Below are 20,641 nucleotides of genomic sequence, written 5' to 3'. Positions count from 1 at the left end.
ACTGGGCTCTCTCCTCCGCCTTGATTCCTGTAGGGTACATTTTTCCAAATGGCCCTGCAGAAAGCACAGTGCGGAGATGCCCCTCCCTGGGGAGGGAGGACCCAAAGCTCTGGCCTCTCCTACTCAGTATCAGCTATAAATGCCACAGATACGCTTGCGAGGAAAAAAGAAGAAAAACAAGAAGCCAAACTGTGGAGCAATCTGGGGGCTCCCTGCAACCATCCCACCTGCCTACAAGGCTTACCCTGGCAGTGGCTGGCCTTTGGGTCTTTTTGTGCAACTTTATTTTCTATCAAGGCACAGGGGGTTTGCCCCTTGTCTCTCTGCCTCTTTGACCTATTCTTCCTTTGGAACCCAGGTATCTAAATGACAACTTCTATGTGCATCATTTAGAGATGAGAAGAGGAAACATTTCTCCAGCCTTCTGGTTCCTGTGGCTGCTTCTCTTTGGACTTCTGGGACCCAGTAAGTTACTTAGCAGTTAAGGAAGGAGAGGGGCATGGAGGCCACATAAAGCCTGAAGGAGATGGGGGATCCCCTGTCTAGGCATGACTCTTCTTCCAGAAACAATGATGATTCTTTTTTTTTTTTTTTTTTTTTTTGCCCATTTCTGCAAAAGCCAGTACTGATCCCAATTCCATTGACCATGACTCTGATGCTATCTTAGAAGCAAATCTGTATTAGTCTCCCCGAGCTGTGACTGTGAGCACAAGTTGTGGGGCGGTGAGGGGCGGTGCTGGGGAAATGAGGTGGGGGTGAGACTTTTACTTTCCTTTGCATCTTGGATAAAAGTTTTGTTTTTAACTGGAAAATTCTAGTTCCAATAGCATTCTTAATTCCAAATTAAAACCAGGATCTCAGTCTAAAGTCAAGTAAAAATCCTTCAATCCTTCTTTGTTTGTTTTCCATAGGTTATCGGGGTACAGGTGATATTTGCTTACATGAGTAAGTTCTTTAGTAGTGATTTGTGAGATTTTGGTTCACCCATCACTGAGCAGTATACATTGCACCCACCCTATTGGTAGTGTTTCATCTCTCGTCCCTCCCCCGTCCTTCCTCCCTAGAGCCCAGAGTCCATTGTATCATTCTTATGCCTTTGAGTCCTCATAGCTTAGCTCCCACATATCAGTGAGAACATACGATGTTTGGTTTCCTTTCCTGAGTTACTTCACTTAGAATAATAGTCTCCAATGTCATCCAGGTCGCTGCAAATGCTGTTAATTCATTCCTTTTTATGGCTGAGTAGTATTCCTTCATATACATAAGCCAGTTTCTTTATCCACCTGTTGATTGATGGGCATTTGGGTTCCATGACTTTGCAATTGTGAATTGTGCTGCTATAAACATGTGTGTGCAAGTATCTTTTTCGTATAATGACTTTTTTTCCTCTGGGTAGATACCCAGTAGTGTGATTGCTGGATCAAATGGTAGCTCTACTTTTAGTTCTTTAAGAAATCTCCACACTGTTTTCCATAGTGACTGTACTAGTTTACATTCCCACTAGCAGTGTAGAAGTGTTCCCTGATCACCGCATCTGCACCATCTACTTTTTTTTTTTTTTTTTTGCTTTAATCCTTCTTTGGATGCTGCCTGATTCCAAATCCATGTCTAATCCCCTGAGAATTTCCTTGGTAGGAACAAATTGGAGGTCAGCCACTGAGGGGTTGGCTCTGGCATTGGATCAGAGGTGGCTGTGAAAGGAAATAGCCCAGGGGAGAAGTGAACTGGGCTCCGTGTGATTCCAACGGACTGTCTGAGAAAGTTCCGTTCACTCCTGTCTTTGATTTCTTACATCAACGTATCTTCCCTAATTATAAGACACCAGGTTAATCAGCTTATCCATTCCATTGCCTTTACTGTAGGATAGCACTTCAAGAAGCGGGAGGTGTGGTTGAAAGAGAAGGTCTAGGTTGGATGATGTGGAGGATTTGGAGTGCTTCCCCCTTCTTCCTCAATATGCGTCTGTTTCCTGCACCCTACTCTGGATTCGCTCCCTCAGCCGCTTCAGCACTTCTTTTTCTTCCCTTTCCTGTTGCCTTCATCCTGAATGCTTCAGCTGTTCTTTATCTACCCATGCCTTCCAGATCCACCCGTCGCCTGTCCTAATCCCGAACTCCAGTCCTATCTGTCTGATTTTAAGCAAGAGTCCCCTTACCTCAGAAGAAACTGTCATTCATGTAGTCATTCAACAGACATGTATAGAGCTCCTCCTCTGGGCCAGGCACTGCTGCGTGCTAGGCCACGGTGAGGAATGGAGTGGGAAATGCCATGGTCTTGGCCCCCGTGGAACTCTTGGTCTACTGTAAAACATAGACTTAAATAATATTCCCTTACAAAAGGGAACAAGCATGCAAGTGCTGACAGGCACCTCCTCTTTTCCCACCACTAGGTCTTTAAAGTGACCCACTGTCTCTCCTGTAGCCCCATTACATTGGATTAGCAAGGACCAACTCCTCCATTTGAACTCTGGGTGCCTTCTCATCCTCCTGCCGTCTCAGGGGCTTTGCTCAGTGCATTTCTCCTTTCCCTCCCATCTCACTTTACCTTTCTTGAATCCTTTTCATCAGCATCCAAACAAGCTCAGTTCTGTATGCACAAGTATCATCCAAGGAGATGATTTAAAACTTGGCTTTCCAGGTCCTGACACCCCACCAAGCAAGATCTTGATTCAGTAGGCTTGGTGGGATGGCGTGAGTTCCTCAGACAGTGTGACCCCAGAGGTCCCTGGACCAAACACTGTTTGAATGATGTCCATCCTAACGTCCCCGCATCACTCCTCAGCCACCCCGCCTCTCCCTCCACTCTCCTTCTTCACCCCCATTCTTTTTTTTCTTTTTTTTTTTGGAGATGGAGTCTCACTCTGTCACCCAGGCTAGAGTGCAGTGGCGCAATCTTGGCTCACTGCAACCTCCTTCTCCCAGGTTCAAGCGATTCTCCTGCCTCAGCCTCCCGAGTAGCTGGGACTACAGGCGCACACCGCCACACCCAGCTAATTTTTTGTACTTTAGTAGAGATGGGGTTTCACTGTGTTGCCCAGGCTGGTCTTGAACTCCTGAGCTCAGGCAGTCTACCTGCCTCATCCTTCCAAAGTGCTGGGATTACAGGTGTGAGCCACCATGCCCAGCCCCTCACCCCCATTCTTGAAGGCCTTCCCCACATTTGCTATGTCACTTGTCACTTCCCATTCACTTGTTGATTTTATTTTATTATATTAGGTAGTGCATGTAAGTAGTTTTAAAAAAGAAAAACTTGTAGTCCTACAAGGCTTCTCATAAAACTTCAGCCCCTGTCTCCCTTTCCCCAACTGCTTCTTACTCTGAGTCCTGCTTCCCAGGGTTCCTGTTGGCATTTACCTTCATACTGCATTTATCTATTTATTTAGAGACAGGGTCTCGCTCTGTCACCCAGGCTGGAGTGCAGTGACACCATCATAGCTCACTGCAGCCTGGTACTCCTGGGCTCAAGGAATCCTCTTACCTCAGCTTTCCAAAGCACTGGGATTGCAGGCCTGAGCCATTGCACCCAGTCATAAATTATCTTACTACCATTACTTCTTTGTTGGTTGAGGTTTTTTTTCTTCCCTGCTTCGGGAATGATTTATTGTCTTCCTTCTAATGAAAAGGAAGATTTAGGTTAGTCTACTCCCTCTGTACACTTATGTCTCACGTTCCTGCTCACAATTCTCCCCAAATGATTGTACCAAATTTTTGGTGTTAAATTTGCATTTAGTGTTTACATTATGATAACTATAAATGTTACCTCTAGTAACATTTATAACTGGGTCATATAATTGCATTGTGATGACATTATAAAAACTATAAATGTTACCTCTAGTAACATTTATAACTGGATCATATAATTGCATTGTGATGACCATCCGTTCTTGTAATTTTTGTTTTTCTAGATATTAACAATAGCCTCATTTTTAAAATTTCCATAGTTTTCTTCATATATACCATTAATTCATCCCCAAACCTCTACCAGAATTATCCCTGTCTTTTCAATACACATGAGGCAATCTATCAGTTTCACTTTTTTCCCTTGAGCAATCCCATTTGGAAGCCTCTGTCCAACCAGTACTGGTTACTTGCTAGGTCTCTTGTCCTGCAATTTGTATTCGCAATGTTCTGGAAATTCCCTTTTTTCCCTTGTAAATTCCTATCTTTTTTCTGGATTTATTTTTCCATCTCAGGGCAGCACTTTCTCTAGAAGCTTCTTGAGAGAGAGTTTATGGTGGGAAATTATTTTAAAACCTTATGCAATGTTAGGGTAATGCTAAGCTGCTGTAACAAGGAGATCGCGAAAGTGACTTTGAAAAATAAACAAGTTTATTTTTCTTCCTTGTACCAGTCCTAAGATAAGTATTATAGGATGGTGGGAACTCTGCTCCATGCAGTCATTCAGGGATCCTGGGTGAATATGACTGTTCCATTTTCAACATATGGTTTCCAGTGTCATCATCATTTCAGCCCAAGGAGAGGGCAGAAGAACAGTATTTTGTATTATTTTATGATACAGTCAGTCAAGGTGCAACCACAAGAGGAGAGGCTCACAGGCCCTAGAGACAGGAGGCATGGCACTGCCATGCCGGACCACCTGAGAAAGACACCAAGGTAGTCAGGAGGCAGAAGACAGGAGTGAAGGAAAGATTTATTTAGGTCTTTCCTTTTATTGGGGTTTCTGTGGGAAAGGCAAGGAAAGGCAAGGCGAACAGTTTAGGATTGACTGGTTTGAATAATTCCTGTGTTCTTTGAGCTATATAGCTGATTACTACCTAGTTGCCTGGTACTTGGCTTTGGAATGACTAAGGCAGATAAATATTGTTTCCCGGAGTATATGGGCCAGATAGAGGACCTATGGCTCTGGAATGGTTAGTTTGCATATCAGCTCATGCTCCTGGCTGGGCCCTTTGCTACTTCTAAGAATTGGCTAGCCTGGAAGGTACTATCTCTCCCTAGCTAGAAAAGTTTGTTAAGATATGAAAACATGATAATAAACAGAAAATAAAAATATATATACAAGCAGAAATCAAGGAATAGGTATTTACTCTTAAATAAAAGAAATGGAAATTAATATGTATTCCTTCCCTTTAGGGGCCTCTGACTAGGGCTTACACATGTAGCCCTACCTAGCTACAAGAGAGGTTGAGAAATGTAACTTAGCCATGTGCCCAGGAAGAAGAGAAAAATGGCCCTAGCTGTTCATAGACTTTATATGTCTGAAAATGTCTTATTCCACCCTCACATTTGACTCATAGTTTAACTGGTTATAGAATTCTAGGATGGATACGATTTTTCCTCAGGATTATGAAGGCATTGATCCACTGTTTCTAGATTCTAGATTGTGAAGACTGATATCATTTAGTTTACTGACCTCTTGTAAGAGACCATTTTTTTTTTCTTCTGGATGATTTCAGATTTTTAAAACTACTGTTCTAAAATCTCATGATATGGTGCCATAGTATGGATTCTTCTTTCATTATGTTAGGAACTTGTACAGTACAAAGTTATATCAGTCAGTTCTGGAAAATTTTTCTTGCTTTTTTTTTCTTTGATAATTGCTTCTCATCTACTTTCTCTGTTCTGTCTTTCTGAAAAATCTTATGATTTGGATGTTTGACCTCCTGGACTGACACTAATTTTCTTGTATTTCTTCTTCTGTCTTCCAATTCTGTCATTTTATTTTTCTTTTGGGGAGATTTCCTCAGCTTCTAAAGTCTTCAAATCCTTCTAGTGAATTTTGAGGGTTTTTTTAAAATTTCAAAGAGATCTTTTTTTGTTTACAATCATTTTTAAAATGGCATCTTTTATTTGTTTGTTGTTGTTGTTGTTTGTTTGTTTGTTTTCACTCCTTCCCATGAAGGAGCATCCAGTAAGGTAGAAAGAAAACTCTAAAAAGTGAATCAAGGAAGTCAAGAGAATAGAGAGGCTCTAGAAAAATGTGGTAGTTAGCTGAATATTATTTAGATTACTGACCTTGTGGTGCTATACTTTCTCTTATATTGCTGAGGACATTTGAAGTTGGTTTTGCTATTTGCACTGTCTCAGTTCTCTCTGACTTTGCTTCATAGGGATATTTGTTTTGGTCTCTATATTTCAAGCTAGAGATTTTCCTCAAATATCTGGTAATCCCAGAATGTCCTTTGCATTTGAAAGTGAGGCAACAATATGATGCCTGGAAGCTTGTGTGCAGGGGTAGGGCCTGTCAGCTGGCGAACTTAGCTTTAGGGTAACTTAGCAGAGACGTGGCAGTTTTGATTGGGAAGATCCTTGAAATTTCAGTATCTAGTGTTGTCTAATTTCTTTCCACAAGAAGAATTCTCCAGATCCTGTCTAGAGCATACTAGCATAGCTGCGGAAGTGCTGGAAGCTGAGTAAGGGAAGAGGTAATGAGGGTTTTACAGTTCAGGGTGTAAGCATTTCCTTAATTGCACAGTTTTAGTAAAACTCACTTCTGCCCTCAGCAGTGCCTGAGATCACTGGTCTAGAATTTCTTTGGTTTCAATATCTCCAGAGATAAAATCCTAAGCTGTTGTAAGGGAGAGAGGTGTAGTCATCCAATTCCTTGAGTGGAAGGAGGGATCTGGAGCTGAGAGACAGTCCCTAGCTACGTTGTATTTCAACCATCTTTCCTGTATTTAGTCACATGCCACACCCAAAGCTTCAGAGGAACCTGGCTGCAACTCCTGAATCTTTCCAGGATTCCATAGAATTAATAATTTACCAGTAGTTGACTTACTCTCACCCCCAGTGGAGGCCTGTATGTTGAAGCTTTCCCTTTGGAGAGTTACCACTCATCCTTCTGCTATTATCTTTAAAAAAAAACATTTATCTCCTCTGCTGTTGTCATCTCTCCATCCTTTGTCCTTGTGGAGGTATGTCTTTTATTATTTCTCTACTTTTTATTCTTCTGTGAAATCCGTAAGCCTCGATATATACTTATTTATACTTTTATTCATTCCAATTGGGGGCTATCCCATCATGAAAATCTGTTTTCAATAAACTAAACACTCACTTCCATATTGTCTCTGAATCTAGTGGACGTGGCCCAGGCCATATCTTACTTGATCTCTCTGCAAAAATCAATTCAGCTAACTACCATATTTTTCTAGAGCCTCTCTATTCTCTTGACTGCCTTGATTCACTTTTTAGAGTTTTCCTTCTATCTTACTGGATGCTCCTTCTCAGTCTCATTCATTCGCCTCTCCTTCTCTATCTGAATGACGCAGCAGCCAGAGCTTGGTCTAGCGCCCACTTCTCCAACTATACCCTCCCAGACAAATGATCTCAGTCAGCCTCAAGGCTTTAAATACCATGCATATTTAAATAACCTCCAGTTTTATATCTTTTGTTTTGATTTCTCCTCTGAGAACTAAGTGCAGGTTTCTAACTGCCAACAAACAGTCTCCTGGATATCTAATGGGCACAAAAAGTTCAAAATCTCTAATATTTCCAACCTCCACTTCATCCCTATTCGTTCAGATAAATAAAACAAATTTCCAACTCTCTGTGTAAGCCCCAAAGCCAGAAGTTGTTCTTGACTTCCTTTCCTTTCCTAATTTCAAAACATAGCTTGTATTCATCCACTGAAATGTATCTTCCCGGCTACCATCCTAGTCCAAGCAATGATTACTACTCTTAACCAATTTTCTGTTATCACTCTTGCCCTCCTACATGCCAGTTTTCACACAGCATGCTGAGTGTGATTTTTTAAAAACATAAATCAGTTTTGTTTTCTACTTTCTCTTCCCTTTCTGAATGATTAAGCCCCAGATCATCAGGTGAGGCAGAGGAAAGCAGATATCAGGGTTGGACAGAAGGGGAGACAGCAGTGGCCGAGAGAAGGATATAAGAAACTAAACTGGGGCCGGGTGCGGTGGCTCACACCTGTAATCCCAGCACTTTGGGAGGCTGAGGTGGGCAGATCACCTGAGGTCAGGAGTTAGAGGCCAGCCTGGCCAACATGGTGAAACTCTGTTTTTACTAAAAATACAAAAATTAGCCGGGCATGGTGGTGCACGCCTGTATTTCCAGCTACTCAGGAGGCTGAGGCAGGAGAATCCCTTGAGCCCAGGAGGTGGAAGTTGCAGTGAGCTGAGATCACACCACTGCACTCCAGCCTGAGTGACGGAGCAAGACTTCATCTCAAAAAAAAAAAAAAGAAAAAAGAAAGAAAGGAAACAAACTAAATTGGGTGAAGTGGACTTCTCCACAGAGTGGCAGCCTGGCATGTGTTGTCAGAATCTTGTGAGGGTACGAGGGAGTATGGGGTGGAGGGAGTATGGGCTGAAAATAAATGAATAGAATACCAGTGATTTTGTGAGACAATATTTTGTCTACAATAAGTGTAATTGAAGTTCCAGGAAAGGAACCGAAAAAATATTTAAAGAAATGGTAGCTGAAAAAATTAAATTTGATGAAAACTATAAACTCACAGATCCCAAGACCTCAACAAATATCAAGCAAAATAAACTTTAAAAAATCATACCAAAGTACAATGTAATCAAATAACTAAAAACCAGTGATAAATGGGAAATCCTAGAACCAGCTAGAAACGAAAAGACACATTATATAGAGAGGAGCAAAGACAAGCATGATAACTGACTTCCTGTGAGAAACTGTGACAACCAGAAGCTCAAGAAGCAACATCATTAAAATACTGAAACAAAAAATACTCTTTCAACCTAGAATTACACGGAGTAAAAATATTTTCAATATGAAGATGAAATGAAGGCTTTTCTAGACAAGCAAAAACTGGAAGACTTTACCTCCCAGAGACTGACTTTTTTTTGTTTGTTTGTTTGTTTTTGATATGGAGTTTTGGTCTTGTTGCCCAGGCTGGAGTGCAATGGCACAATCTTGGCTCACTGCAACCTCCGCCTCCCGGGTTCAAGTGATTATCCTGCCTCAGCCTCCCGAGTAGCTGGGATTACAGGCATGCGCCACCATGCCCGGCTAATTTTGTATTTTTAGTAGAGATGGGGTTTTCCCACGTTGGTCAGGCTGGTATCGAATTCCCGACCTCAGGTGATCCGCCCGCCTTGGCCTCCCAAAGTGCTGGGATTACAGCACGAGCCACCGCGCCTGGCCCAAATGGCTGCCTTCTTATCCTTCAGATCTCAGTTCATATGTCAGTTCCTCAGACAGACCTTTTCTGACTCTAGTACCTAAAGCAGCACCACTGCTTTCTTTAACAGCACCTGAGCCAATGTGTATTTATATGTTTTTATTTTGTATCTCTCTTCTTTACTAAATTATAAGCCCATATCTCTTTTGCTAACAGGAGTATGCCCAGAGTTTAGTAAAATTCCAGGTACATATTAAGCCCTCAATATCTGAATAAATAAATGAGCAAGCAGTACTGAGTATATGTTAAAGTAATGCTATACTAAACCTGCAAATTCATCCTTAATCCATTCCCCACCTTATTTATCCTCCACCTCAGGCTCTGAGAATACCACAGACTTCACAAAAGGCTCTGACACCACCACAGCCTCCATCACAGGCTCTGAGACCAGCACGGCCTCCACCATGGCCTCTACTATCGCCTTAACTGCAGGCTCTAAGATCACCACAGACTCTACCACAGGCTCTGAGACCAACACGGCCTCCACCACAGACTCAGGGACTACTAGAGCCTCCACTAGGACCTTCACCACAGGCTCTGACACAACCACAGCCTCCACTGCAGGCTCTGAAACTATCGTGGCCTCCACCGCAGTCTCTGAGACCACAACATCCTCTACTATAGCCTCCACTACAGTCCCTGAGACTACCATGGCCTCCAGCACAGCCTCCACTGCTGGCTCTGAGACAACGATGGCCTCCACCATAACTTCTGAAACCACCATGGCCTCCACCACAAGTTCTGAGACCGCCACCGTCTCTACCACAGGCTCTGAGACCACCACCACCTCCACTGCAGGTCCTGGGGCCACTAAAGTCTCTATCACAGGCTCTGAAACCACCACAGCATCTACTGCAGGTTCTGAGACCACCTCCTCCACCTCCATGGCAGGCTCTGAGGCCACCACAACCTCAACTGCAGACTCCAAGGTGATCACGGCATCCAGCATGAGCTCTGAGACCACTATGGCCTCCACTGTAGGCTCTAACACCACCACAGCCTCTACCACAGGCTCTGAGACCACTACAGTCCCTATTAAAGCCTCTGAGACCACTACAGCCTCTACAGCAGGTTCTGAGACCACCACCTCCACCCCCACAGGCTCTCAGACCACCACAGTCTCTATTTCAGGTTCTGAGATCACCACCACCTCCACAGCAGGATCTGAGACTACCACAGTCTCTAGTACAGGCTCTGAGACAACCACCATCTTCACTGCAGGCTCTGAGACCACTACAGTCTCTACCACAGGCACTGAGACCACCATGGTCTCCACCATGGGCTCAGAGATCACCACAAACTCTACTGCAAGCTCTGAGACCACCGCAGTCTCCACCGTGGGCTCTGAGACCACCACAACTTCTGCTGCAGGCTCTGAGACCACCACAGTCTCCACCATGGGCTCTGAGACCACCATAACCTCTACTTCAGGCTCTGAGACCACCACAGTCTCAACTTTAGGCTCTGGAACCACCATGGCTTCTACCACAGGCTCTGAGACCACCACAGCCGCTACTGCAGATTCTGAGACCACTGCAGCCTCTACTACAGGCTCTGAGACCACCATGGCATCCATCATGAGCTCTGAGACCACTGCAGCCTCTACCACAGGCTCTGAGACCACCAAGGTCTCCAATGCAAGCTCTGAGATGACCACAGTCTTCACTGCAGGCTCAGAGACCATCACAGCCTCTACCATGGGCTCTGAGACAACCATGGCATCCACCATAAACTTTGAGACCACTGTAGTCTCTACCATAGGCTCTGAGACCACCACAGCCTCTACTGCAGACTCTGAGACCACAACAGCCTCTACTGCACATTCTGAGACCACTGCAGCCTCCATCATGGGCTCTGAGACCACCACAGTCTCAGCTGCAGGCTCTGAGACCACAGTCTCCATTGCAGGCTCTGAGACCACTGCAGCCTCTACTGCAGGCTCTGAGACCACTGCAGCCTCTACTAAAGATTCTGAAACCAACATAGCATCTACTGAAGATTCTGAGAGTACCTCAGCCTCTACTACAGGGTTTGAGACAACCACAGCCTCTACTACAGGGTTTGAGACAACCACAGCCTCTACTACAGGCTCTGAGACCACTATGACATCCACCATGGGCTCTGAGACCACTATGGCCTCTACCATAGGCCCTGAGACCACCAAAGTTTCCACTGCAAGCTCTGAGATGACCACAGTCTCTGCTGAAGGCTCTCAGGCCACCACAGCCTCTACCACAGGCTCTGGGACCACCACAGACTTTAATACCAGCCCTGAGACCACCACAGCCTCCACCATGGGCTCTGAGACCACCACAGATTCTACCACAAGCTCTGAGACCACCACAGCCTCTACTGAAGGCTCTGAGACCACTACAGTCTCTGCCACAGGCTCTGAGACCACCACAGTCTCTACCACAGGCTCTGAGACCACCACAGCCTCTGCCACAGGCTCTGAGACCACCACAGTCTCTACCACAGGCTCTGAGACCACTACAGTTTCAACCACAGGCTTGGAGCCCACTATCACTACCATTGAAGGCTCTGAGATGACTATAGTCTCCACCACAGGTGCTGAGACCACCACAGCCTCTACTGAAGGTTCTGGGACCACTGCAGCCTCCACTGCAGGCTCTGAGACCACCACAGTCTCTACTGCAGATTCTGAGAACACCACGGCATCGACTGCAGATTTTGAGAGCACCATGGCCTCTACTGCAAGCTCTGAAACCACCACAGCCTCTACTGAAGGCTCTGAGACCACTACAGTCTCCACCACAGGCTTGGAGACCACCATGGTCTCTACCACAGGCTCTGAGACTACCATCACCTCTACTGAAGGCTCTGAGACTACTACAGTATCTGCCACAGGCTCTGAGACCACCACAGTCTCTACTGAAGGCTCTGAGACCACTACACTCTCCACCACAGGCTCTGAGACCACTAAAGTTTCTATCACTGGCTCAGAGACCACTACCACTTCTACTGAAAGCTCTGAGATGACTACAGTCTCCATCACAGGCTCTGAGACCACTAAAGTTTCTATCATTGGCTCAGAGAACACTACCACTTCTACTGAAGGCTCTGAGATAACTACAGTCTCCATCACAGGCTCCGAGACCACCACAGCCTCTACTGAAGGCTCCGAGACCACCTCAACCTCTACTAGAGGCTCTGAGACCACCACATCCTCTACTACAAGCTCTGAGACCACTATGGCATCCACCATGGGCTCTGAGACCATTATGGCCTCTACCATAGGCTCTGAGACCACCAAGGTCTCCACTGCAAGCTCTAAAATGACCACAGTCTTCACCGAAAACTCTAAGACCACCATAGCCTCTACCACAGGGTCTGAGACCACCACAGTCTCCACTCCAGGCTTTGAGACCATCCCAGCCTCTACAGCAGGCTCTGAGACCACCACCACCTCTACTGAAGGCTCTGATGCCACTACAGTCTCTACCACAGGCTCTGAGACCACCACAGCCTCTACTGAAGGCTCTGAGAACACTACAGTCACTACCACAGGCTCTGAGACTCCAACAATCTATAACACAGGCTCTGAGACCACCACAGCCTCTACTGCAGGCTCTGAGACAACCGCCACCTCTACTGAAGGCTCTGAGACCACCACAGCCTCTACTGAAGGCTCTGAGACCACTACAGTTTCTACCACAGGCTCTGAGACCACCACAGTCTCTGCTGAAGGCTCTGAGACCACTACAGTCACTACTGTGGGCTCTGAGACCACCACGGCCTCTACTGCAGGCTCTGAGACCATCACAGATTCTACCACAGGCTCTGAGACCACCACAGCCTCTACTGAAGGCTCTGAGACCACTACAGTCTCCACCAAAGGCTTGGAGACCACCATGGTCTCTACCACAGGCTCTGAGACTACCATCACCCCTACTGAGGGTTCTGAGACCACTACAGTCACTACTGCAGGCTCTGAGTCCACAACAGTCTATATCACAGGCTCTGAGACTACCACCACCTCTACTGAAGGCTCTGAGACTACCACAGTCTCTACCATGGGCTCTGAGACCACCACAGCCTCTCCCGCAGGTTTGGAGACCACCACAGTCTCCACCACAGGCTCTGGGACCACCACAGCCTCTACTGCAGGCTCTGAGACCACAACAGTCTATACCACAGGCTCTGAGACCACCACCACCTCTACTGAAGGCTCTGAGACCACTACAGTTTCTACCACAGGCTCTGAGACCACCACGACCTCTACCACAGGCTCTGTGATGACTACAATATCTACCACAGTCTCTGAGACCACCATGGTCTCTACCATAGGCTCTGAGACCACCACATCCTCTACTGCAGGCTCTGATGCCACCACCACCTCTACTGAAGGCTCTGAGACCACCATGGCCTCCACAGCAGGCTCGGAGATCAACACAGCCTGTACCACAGGTTCTGAGACCTCCACATCCTCCAGTGCAGGCTCTGAGACCAACACTGCCTTCATCATAGGCTCTGAGACCACCATAGCTTCCACTGCAAGCTTTGAGCCCACTGCAACTTCCCTCACAGGCTCTGAGACCACCACAGTCTCTATCACAGCTTCTGGGGCCACTGCAGCCTCCATCACTGTCTCTGCCACCACTTTTGTATCCACCAAGGCCACTGACGTTTCTATTCAGCCAATCACCAACACAGCTATGTCAGGTACTAACCCCCAGGTCTTCTTTGAGCCCACACATTTTAACTCCAGTGGCAACCACCAGCTGTTCACCTGTTTCTATCATCTCTGCCCTGGTTCAAATCAAGCCACCACACAGTTAGATATAATTTCCTCTTCTAGGCTGGGCACAGGGGCTCATGCCTGTAATCCCAGCACATTGGGAGGCCGAGGCAAGCAAATCACGAGGTCAGGAGATTGAGACCATCCCGGCTAACATGGTGAAACCGTGTCTCTACTAAAAATACAAAAAATTAGCTGGGTGTGGTGGTGGGCGCCTGTAGTCCCAGCTACTCAGGAGGCTGAGGCAGGAGAATGGTGTGAATCTGGGAGGCGGATCTTGCAGTGAGCAGAAATCACACCACTGCACTCCAGCCTGGGCGACAAGAGTGAGACTCCATGTCAAAAAAAAAAAAAAAAGAAAAAAAAATTTCCTCTTCTAGAATCCTAATTGCCTCTACTCTGGTCTCACCTTTTTTTTGTTTGTTTTTAACTGCCCACCACTTCCACTGCAATCAGAATCACAAAATATAATAAACCACAAGTGCATTATATCTGTCACATCTTCCTCCAGCAAGCCCGCCTCAACTCTGCTGGCCCATCACAGTTTTGTGAAATGCTCCCAGTTCGGTGCCAAGTAGATTATCTCTATTCAACCTATCATCTCTGACACCGCCACCTCCTATCGATATATTGACCCTAGTCCAGAGGCTGGCAGACCACATGTCATGGGTCACGTCTCACACGTTACCTGGTTTTGTAAAGTTTTATTGGAACATAGTCATGCCCATTCATTTACTGTTTGTCTCCAGCTGCTTTTCCGCTTTTCAGTGTATTTGCAACAGAGACTGCCTGGCCCAAAAGCCTAAAGTATTTGCTGTCTGAACCTTTACAGAAAGTATTTGACAACCTTTGCTCCAGTCTGAGACCAAAAAACTTTGTTCATTCTCTGGCACTTGCCATCAGCAAGCTGGTTGCATCTGATTCTATCCTCTTGGTTCTAAGCACACTCACCTCTATCCTGGTCACTGGTGCTGTTTGTGACCCTATTTTAACCACTTCTGACCTAGGCACACCCATCGCTACCTAAGCTGCCACCACCGCCTCTGCTGTGTTGATTCTCGCTCGCACCTGTCTGAGCCCCCCCTCTCCTGTCCCTGTGAGCAGCTTCTCCACTTGGGTCAGGTCCTCCCACATCTGCCCAGGAACACTCACCCCCCCTTTGCTGGCCACCACAGTGTGGTAGATGATGTCACCTCTGTCCCAGCCACGGCCACTGGCATGCCTGTGAGTGAATCCAATTCTGTCATCTCCTCCTCCAGCTCCCTCCTTATGCCCAGTGATCACAGTCACAAGAGAAGCAGGGCCTGCCGCTTTGTATACCAGCCTGCCCACTTATTTTATTTTATTTATTTATTTTTAATTTTTTTCCATAAGTTATTGGGATACAGGTGCTATTTGGTTACATGAGTAAGTTCTTTAGTGGTGATTTGTGAGATTGTGGTGCACCCATCACCCGAGCAGTATACACTGCACCATATTTGAAGTATTTTATCCCTTGCCCCTCCCACTCTTCCTCCAAAGTCCCCAAAGTCCATTGCATCATTCTTATGTCTTCCTATTTTCAAAGCTTAGCTCCCACATATCAGTGAGAACATACGATGTTCGGTTTTCCATTCCTGAGTTACTTCACTTAGAATAATAGTCTCCAGTCTCATCCAGGACACTGCAAATGCTGTTAATTCATTCCTTTTAAACAGCCCGCTGTCTTCTATTTGGATGGCAGCTTCCGAAGTCAAATAGATCTTCCACTTCTGAACCCATCATGATCACATTGCCTCAACCTTCTGCCTCCTCCATCACCAACCCCACCAGGTGACACATTCTACTTCCTTCTCTGTACGACACCCACCTCCATTCTGGGGACATGGGCACAGCAGAATCGCTTTCTACCATCTCTCCTCCCCCATCACCCCTCTCCTGAGCCACCTCCACCATAGGTTTGTTAGATTCACACTCCTCTGCTCTAAGCACCCCCATTCCTCTTTAATCATCTCTGCTACAAATGCATCATCTTGTGTGACCTGTTTCATAGGCACCAAGACCACTGGAACCAGACCCACCGCCTCCAGCTCTGTCACCATGACCTCTGGAATGGACTCCACGGCCTCTGCTGCCAGTCATATTGTGCCAGGAATAGTCCCAAATACCTCTGGCCTGGATACATCTACTAGGGGAGCATCATCTACCACCTCAGCCCCTGGCGTCAGGACCACCACAGGATCCACCCGTGAGCCAACTAGCAGCACTTCCCAGGAAACAGGCCCAGTGTCCATGGGCACGAACACAGTTAGCATGAGCCACACGCCCACAAATGTGATCAAACCAAGTGGATATTTACAGCCCTGGGCTATCATCCTCATTTCCCTGGCTGCAGTCGTGGCTGGTGTTGGATTGGCAGTAGGACTGAGTTTTTGTCTGGTGAGTACCCAGGGTGGGTTCATAGGGGAGCCTGGAGAGAAGGCAGGTCTTAATGGTGGGGGAAATCATGTCAGCAGTGCTTTGGAAAAATCCAGAATGAGAAAGGGGAGTAAGTTGGTGCACTCAGAAGGAAAGAATCACCTAGCCTGATATAAGGATCACAGCGAATCCTTAAGTCAGAGAAAGTGAGAAGCAAAGTAGAAAAAGAGGAGGGAAAAGGTAGAGTTGGGGCCAAAGTGAAGGGAAATACTGAGAGAACAAAGGAAATACTGAGAGAGAACAAGGAGGACATAAACATAAAGCAAGAAGCAGCTGGGCGCGGTGGCTCACGCCTGTAATCCCCGCACTTTGGAAGCCCAAGGTGGACAAATCACTTGAGTCCAGGCATTTGGGACCAGCCTGGCCAACATGGTGAAACTTGTCTCTACTAAAAATACAGAAATTAGCCAAGAGTGGTGGCATGTACCTGTAGTCCCAGCTACTTGGGAGGCTGAGGCACGAGAATCGCTTGAACCTGGGAGATGGAGGTTGCAGTGAGCAGAGATCACGCCACTGCACTCCAGCCTGGGTGACAGAGCAAGACCCTGTCTCGAAAGAAAGAGAAGGAAGGAAGGAATGAAGGAAGGAAGGAAGGAAGGAAGGAAGGAAGGAAGGAAGGAAGGAAGGAAGGAAGGAAGGAAGGAGAGAGAAAGAGAAAGAAAGGAAGAAAGAGAGGAAGAAAGAGGGAGAGAGGGAGAAAAGAAAGAGAAGGAAAGAGAAAGAAAAAGAAAGAAAGAAAGAAAGAAAGAAAGAAAGAAAGAAAGACCAAAGAAAGAAGGAAAGAAAGAGAGAAATAGAGAAAGGAAAGAAAGAAACATAAAAATGCTCAGCTATCCAAAATGCAGGCTTCTGATTGTCTCATGTATGACAAATTTCTTGTCCTCACAGCACTCTGCAATTCCTTGTGCGGCCTGTGAATGTTACCCTCTGGCCTCCCACTCCATCTCTGCTCTCTGGTCTTGATTGTTCTTTGAATACATATTTTTCTTACCTTGATTTCACATTTATTTGTGTTCTTCCTGTTTTATTGTGATCCTGTGGGTAAGTTCCCATTTGAGGAGTGAAGCAGAGTATAAATCAGTGGTGTGCTGGAGCTGGCTCATCCTGGCCCACAAGAGATTGTGCAGTTCTTCCCAATTCTGAGCTGAGTGGAGTGACACTGGTAGCTTAAAATATGCTGTAGTGGAAATATTTACACCACAGCAATTGTCAAACACTGCAAATCAGCACTTTTCCTTCGGAGAGCCTGTTATTAAGTGTTGGATAACATACCGCTGGTAAAAATGGACAAATAAAAAATACTTATGGAAGCCACAAAAGGTTTGGATAATATAGTCAATTTGCTGAGGTTCTTTATTTTAGAATTCTCAGCCTCTCTCCATATGTGGGCTACATAATAAATACCAGCATCTAAGAATTACTCCCTAAATTACTTTATTATTTCATTTGCAAGATCAAGAGAGAATAACGAAAGTGGACACTGAGTTTTTACTGTGTGCTAGGCTCAAGGCTGAATGTTTAAAATGCATGATGTCATTTAATCTGTTCTACAATCCCATGGCCATATTATATTCATCTTATAAGTGAGGGATCTGGAGCTCCATGATCTTAGCTATTTGCCCCAGCACATGTAGTGAGTGACAGATTTAAGACTCTAACCCAGGTTGGTTAGATTCTGGAGTTCATGCCTATAATCTCAAGGCTCTGTGTAAACAGCTTTCGAGGGCTCTCAATTCCATATACCTGTCCTCAGCTTCCTTAGTTGACTAACAAAGAGAAAGACTGTCTGTCAAGTGAGTCTCTATGCCTTTCACGTAGGGGTATGGATTTACCTTTGTCTTGAAATTCCAAAAACACATCACCTTAGGATCTGCAGAACAAGGGCCTGAGTAGTCACATAAAGAGAATATGTTAATAAGGTAACAGGGAAGCTTATTTTCTCAGAGAGAGAAAGAGTAAAAGAACAAGGAGAAAGAGAGACAGAGACAGAGATCATAGTAAGGATGGTGGTAAAGAGAAGAGAAAATAGGCGGTTTGGAAAAGCGAAAATCTGACATCGGTGAAACAGGCATGTATGGTGATTAGGGAGAGGAGACTTAATTTTCATTGATCAATATACATATTTTTTTCTTTTAGAGAGACCTTTTCTTTCCCCTGAGGAATTGTGTTTATTACCCCCATGGCCACAGCCATGGCCTTGGTCTGGACCTGGACTTGGGCCTGGGCTCTGGGACATTCCACAGCCTGGGAAATGCACTGGTTCATGGAGGAGAACTTGAAAAGGGACACGGAGGAACATGTGGCTTTGGACATGGAGTGGCCCATGGACTGAGCCACATCCATGGAGATGGCTACGGAGTGAATCATGGCGGGCATCATGGACATGAAGGAGGCCACTGAGGAGATCATGGAGTGGATCACAGAGGAAGCCACCAAGGAGGCCATGGCAGGACAAGATGGCTGTGGCCATAGATTGGGTATCAAAACATATTATGGGTGGGAGGGGGTCACTGAGGAGAAAAAAATAATGATAATGAAATAATTAAAATGGAGCATCGGAAGGTTCCCAGGATGTGATCTGTGGAGATGGACATGAACTAGGTCAAAAAAAGAAACAGCAAAAGGACACAGAGACTTTGACCGGCTTGGAGGTGACTTCGAGTCAAAGCTTCTGTGAGTTTTTCCTGAGTCTCCGCCTCTGTTGTGGGGAGTCATGACGACCACCCTCAGGACATCTTCTCTCCCATTTCCCGCCACGTCAGGGTCAACGTTTCTCATCCCTGTTTCCTCATGGTGCTATAAATATTACCAGGACATGTCTAAGAAACAAAAGCACGTAATGAATGTATTATCAGGGCCACACACTTATTTGTTTTCCTGTTTGTTCTTTCAGTTTTGTGTTTTTTTTCGAGTGCTTATTATGTACCAATCACTATCCCGGGAACCTTTAAATATGTCATCATTTGGCTGGGTGCGGTGGCTTATGCCTGTAATCCCAGCACTTTGAGAGGCCAATGCGGGGGGATCACTTGAGGTCAGGAGTTCAAGACCAGCCTGGCCAACATGGTGAAACCCCACCTCTACTAAAAAAATACAAAAATTAGCTGGGCGTGGTGGCGAGTGCCTGTAATCTCAGCTACTTGGGATGCTGAGGCAGGAGAATCGGTTGAATCTGGGAGGTGGAGGTTGCAGTGAGCCAAGATTGTGCCACTGCACTCCAGCCTGGGCAACAGAGGAAGACTGTCTCAAAAAAAAAAAAAAAAAAAGATCATCATTTAATCCTCAGAAAATATCTTGGTGATCTTGAGGTAGGCAAAGATACTTAGATACTTAAGCAAGACACAAAAAGCACTAGCTATTAAAGGGAAGTGTGAGGATGTGGACTTCATTAAAGCCTAGTATCAACATATACCTTTAAGAGGTATATTCTTAACTATAAAAGGAAAGTCAAAGATGGGAGAAGATTTTGCAACACATATAACTAACAAACGACTCATATCCAGAATGCAGAAAGAACTACAATAAGAAAAAGACGATGTAATTTTTAAATGGGCAAAATATTTGATAAATAGTTAACAAAAGAGGATATCAAAACAGCCGGTGAACATTTGAAAAGGTACCCCATATCACTGCTTATCAGAGAAGTGGAATGTAAAACCGCAATGAGATATCACTACATACACACACAGTAATGACTAGCATTTAAAAGACTGTCAATACCAAGTATTGGAAAGGACATTGAACAACTGGAACTCTCACACATTGTTAGTGGGACTGTAAATTGATACGATTATCTTGGGAAAATGTTTGGCAATGCTAAAATTAAACACACATACCCTATGACTCGGTATTTCCACTCCTGAGAGTAAATATCCAGCAGAAATGAATGCCTGTGTCCACCAAAAGACATGTACCATGCCAGCTTCCTTCACACCACTGCAGGGTGGAAATTGACCCCCAAAGTCCACTAACATTAGAATGGATAAGTAAATTGTGACATATTCATATAGCAGAATGCTACCCAGTAGTGAAAAACCCCTATGAAATCATGCAGTAACATTAATGAATCTCATAGTCAATGTTGAGTAAAAGAAGTCAAAACAAAAGTACCTACTGTATAATTCCATTCACATACAGTTCAAGAACATGTGACATAAACCTGTTGTAATAAAGGTCAGAGTTGAGGATGCCTTTTGGGGAAAAGGCTGACCGAGAGAAAGCATGAGAAAGCCTGCTTGCAGGGACAGACAGGGGAAGCTGAGAATGTTCTATATATGATCTGGGTGGTGATTACAAGGG

General features: G+C 45.4%; 1 protein-coding gene across 5 annotated transcripts; it reads left to right on the top strand.

Moving 5' to 3' along the window:
• The first annotated feature begins 254 nt into the window (after positions 1 to 254).
• On the top strand, positions 255 to 18,880 carry MUC22 (mucin 22). 5 transcript variants are annotated; one of them, XM_078000578.1, is made up of 5 exons: positions 255 to 465; positions 9,445 to 11,544; positions 11,605 to 13,809; positions 15,918 to 16,303; positions 18,479 to 18,880. In XM_078000578.1, exons 1-5 carry the CDS (start codon positions 396 to 398, stop codon positions 18,740 to 18,742), a joined length of 5,025 nt encoding a protein of 1,674 aa, XP_077856704.1. In that variant the 5' UTR covers positions 255 to 395; the 3' UTR covers positions 18,743 to 18,880. The 5 variants fall into 5 exon arrangements, with proteins under 5 accessions (XP_077856704.1, XP_028702760.2, XP_077856705.1 ...); XM_028846927.2 differs by having other exon boundaries at positions 9,445 to 12,144; positions 12,205 to 13,809; XM_078000579.1 differs by having other exon boundaries at positions 9,445 to 12,804; positions 13,375 to 13,809.
• Positions 18,881 to 20,641: the final 1,761 nt, after the last annotated feature.

Source organism: Macaca mulatta, chromosome 4, assembly GCF_049350105.2.
Source record: "Macaca mulatta isolate MMU2019108-1 chromosome 4, T2T-MMU8v2.0, whole genome shotgun sequence".
NCBI classification, from domain to species: Eukaryota; Metazoa; Chordata; class Mammalia; order Primates; family Cercopithecidae; genus Macaca; species Macaca mulatta.
The sequence above is the reverse complement of the archived record's forward strand: the minus strand, read 5'-3'. Positions and strand labels throughout refer to the sequence as shown.

Coding starts and splice junctions, on each gene's coding strand:
- MUC22 (XM_078000576.1), top strand. CDS start 396: ATGAGAAGAGGAAACATTTCTCCAGCCTTCTGGTTCCTGTGGCTGCTT. Junction 466..9,444: donor CTTTGGACTTCTGGGACCCA/GTAAGTTACTTA, acceptor CCTCCACCTCAG/GCTCTGAGAATACCACAGAC. Junction 16,304..18,478: donor TAGGACTGAGTTTTTGTCTG/GTGAGTACCCAG, acceptor TTTTTCTTTTAG/AGAGACCTTTTCTTTCCCCT.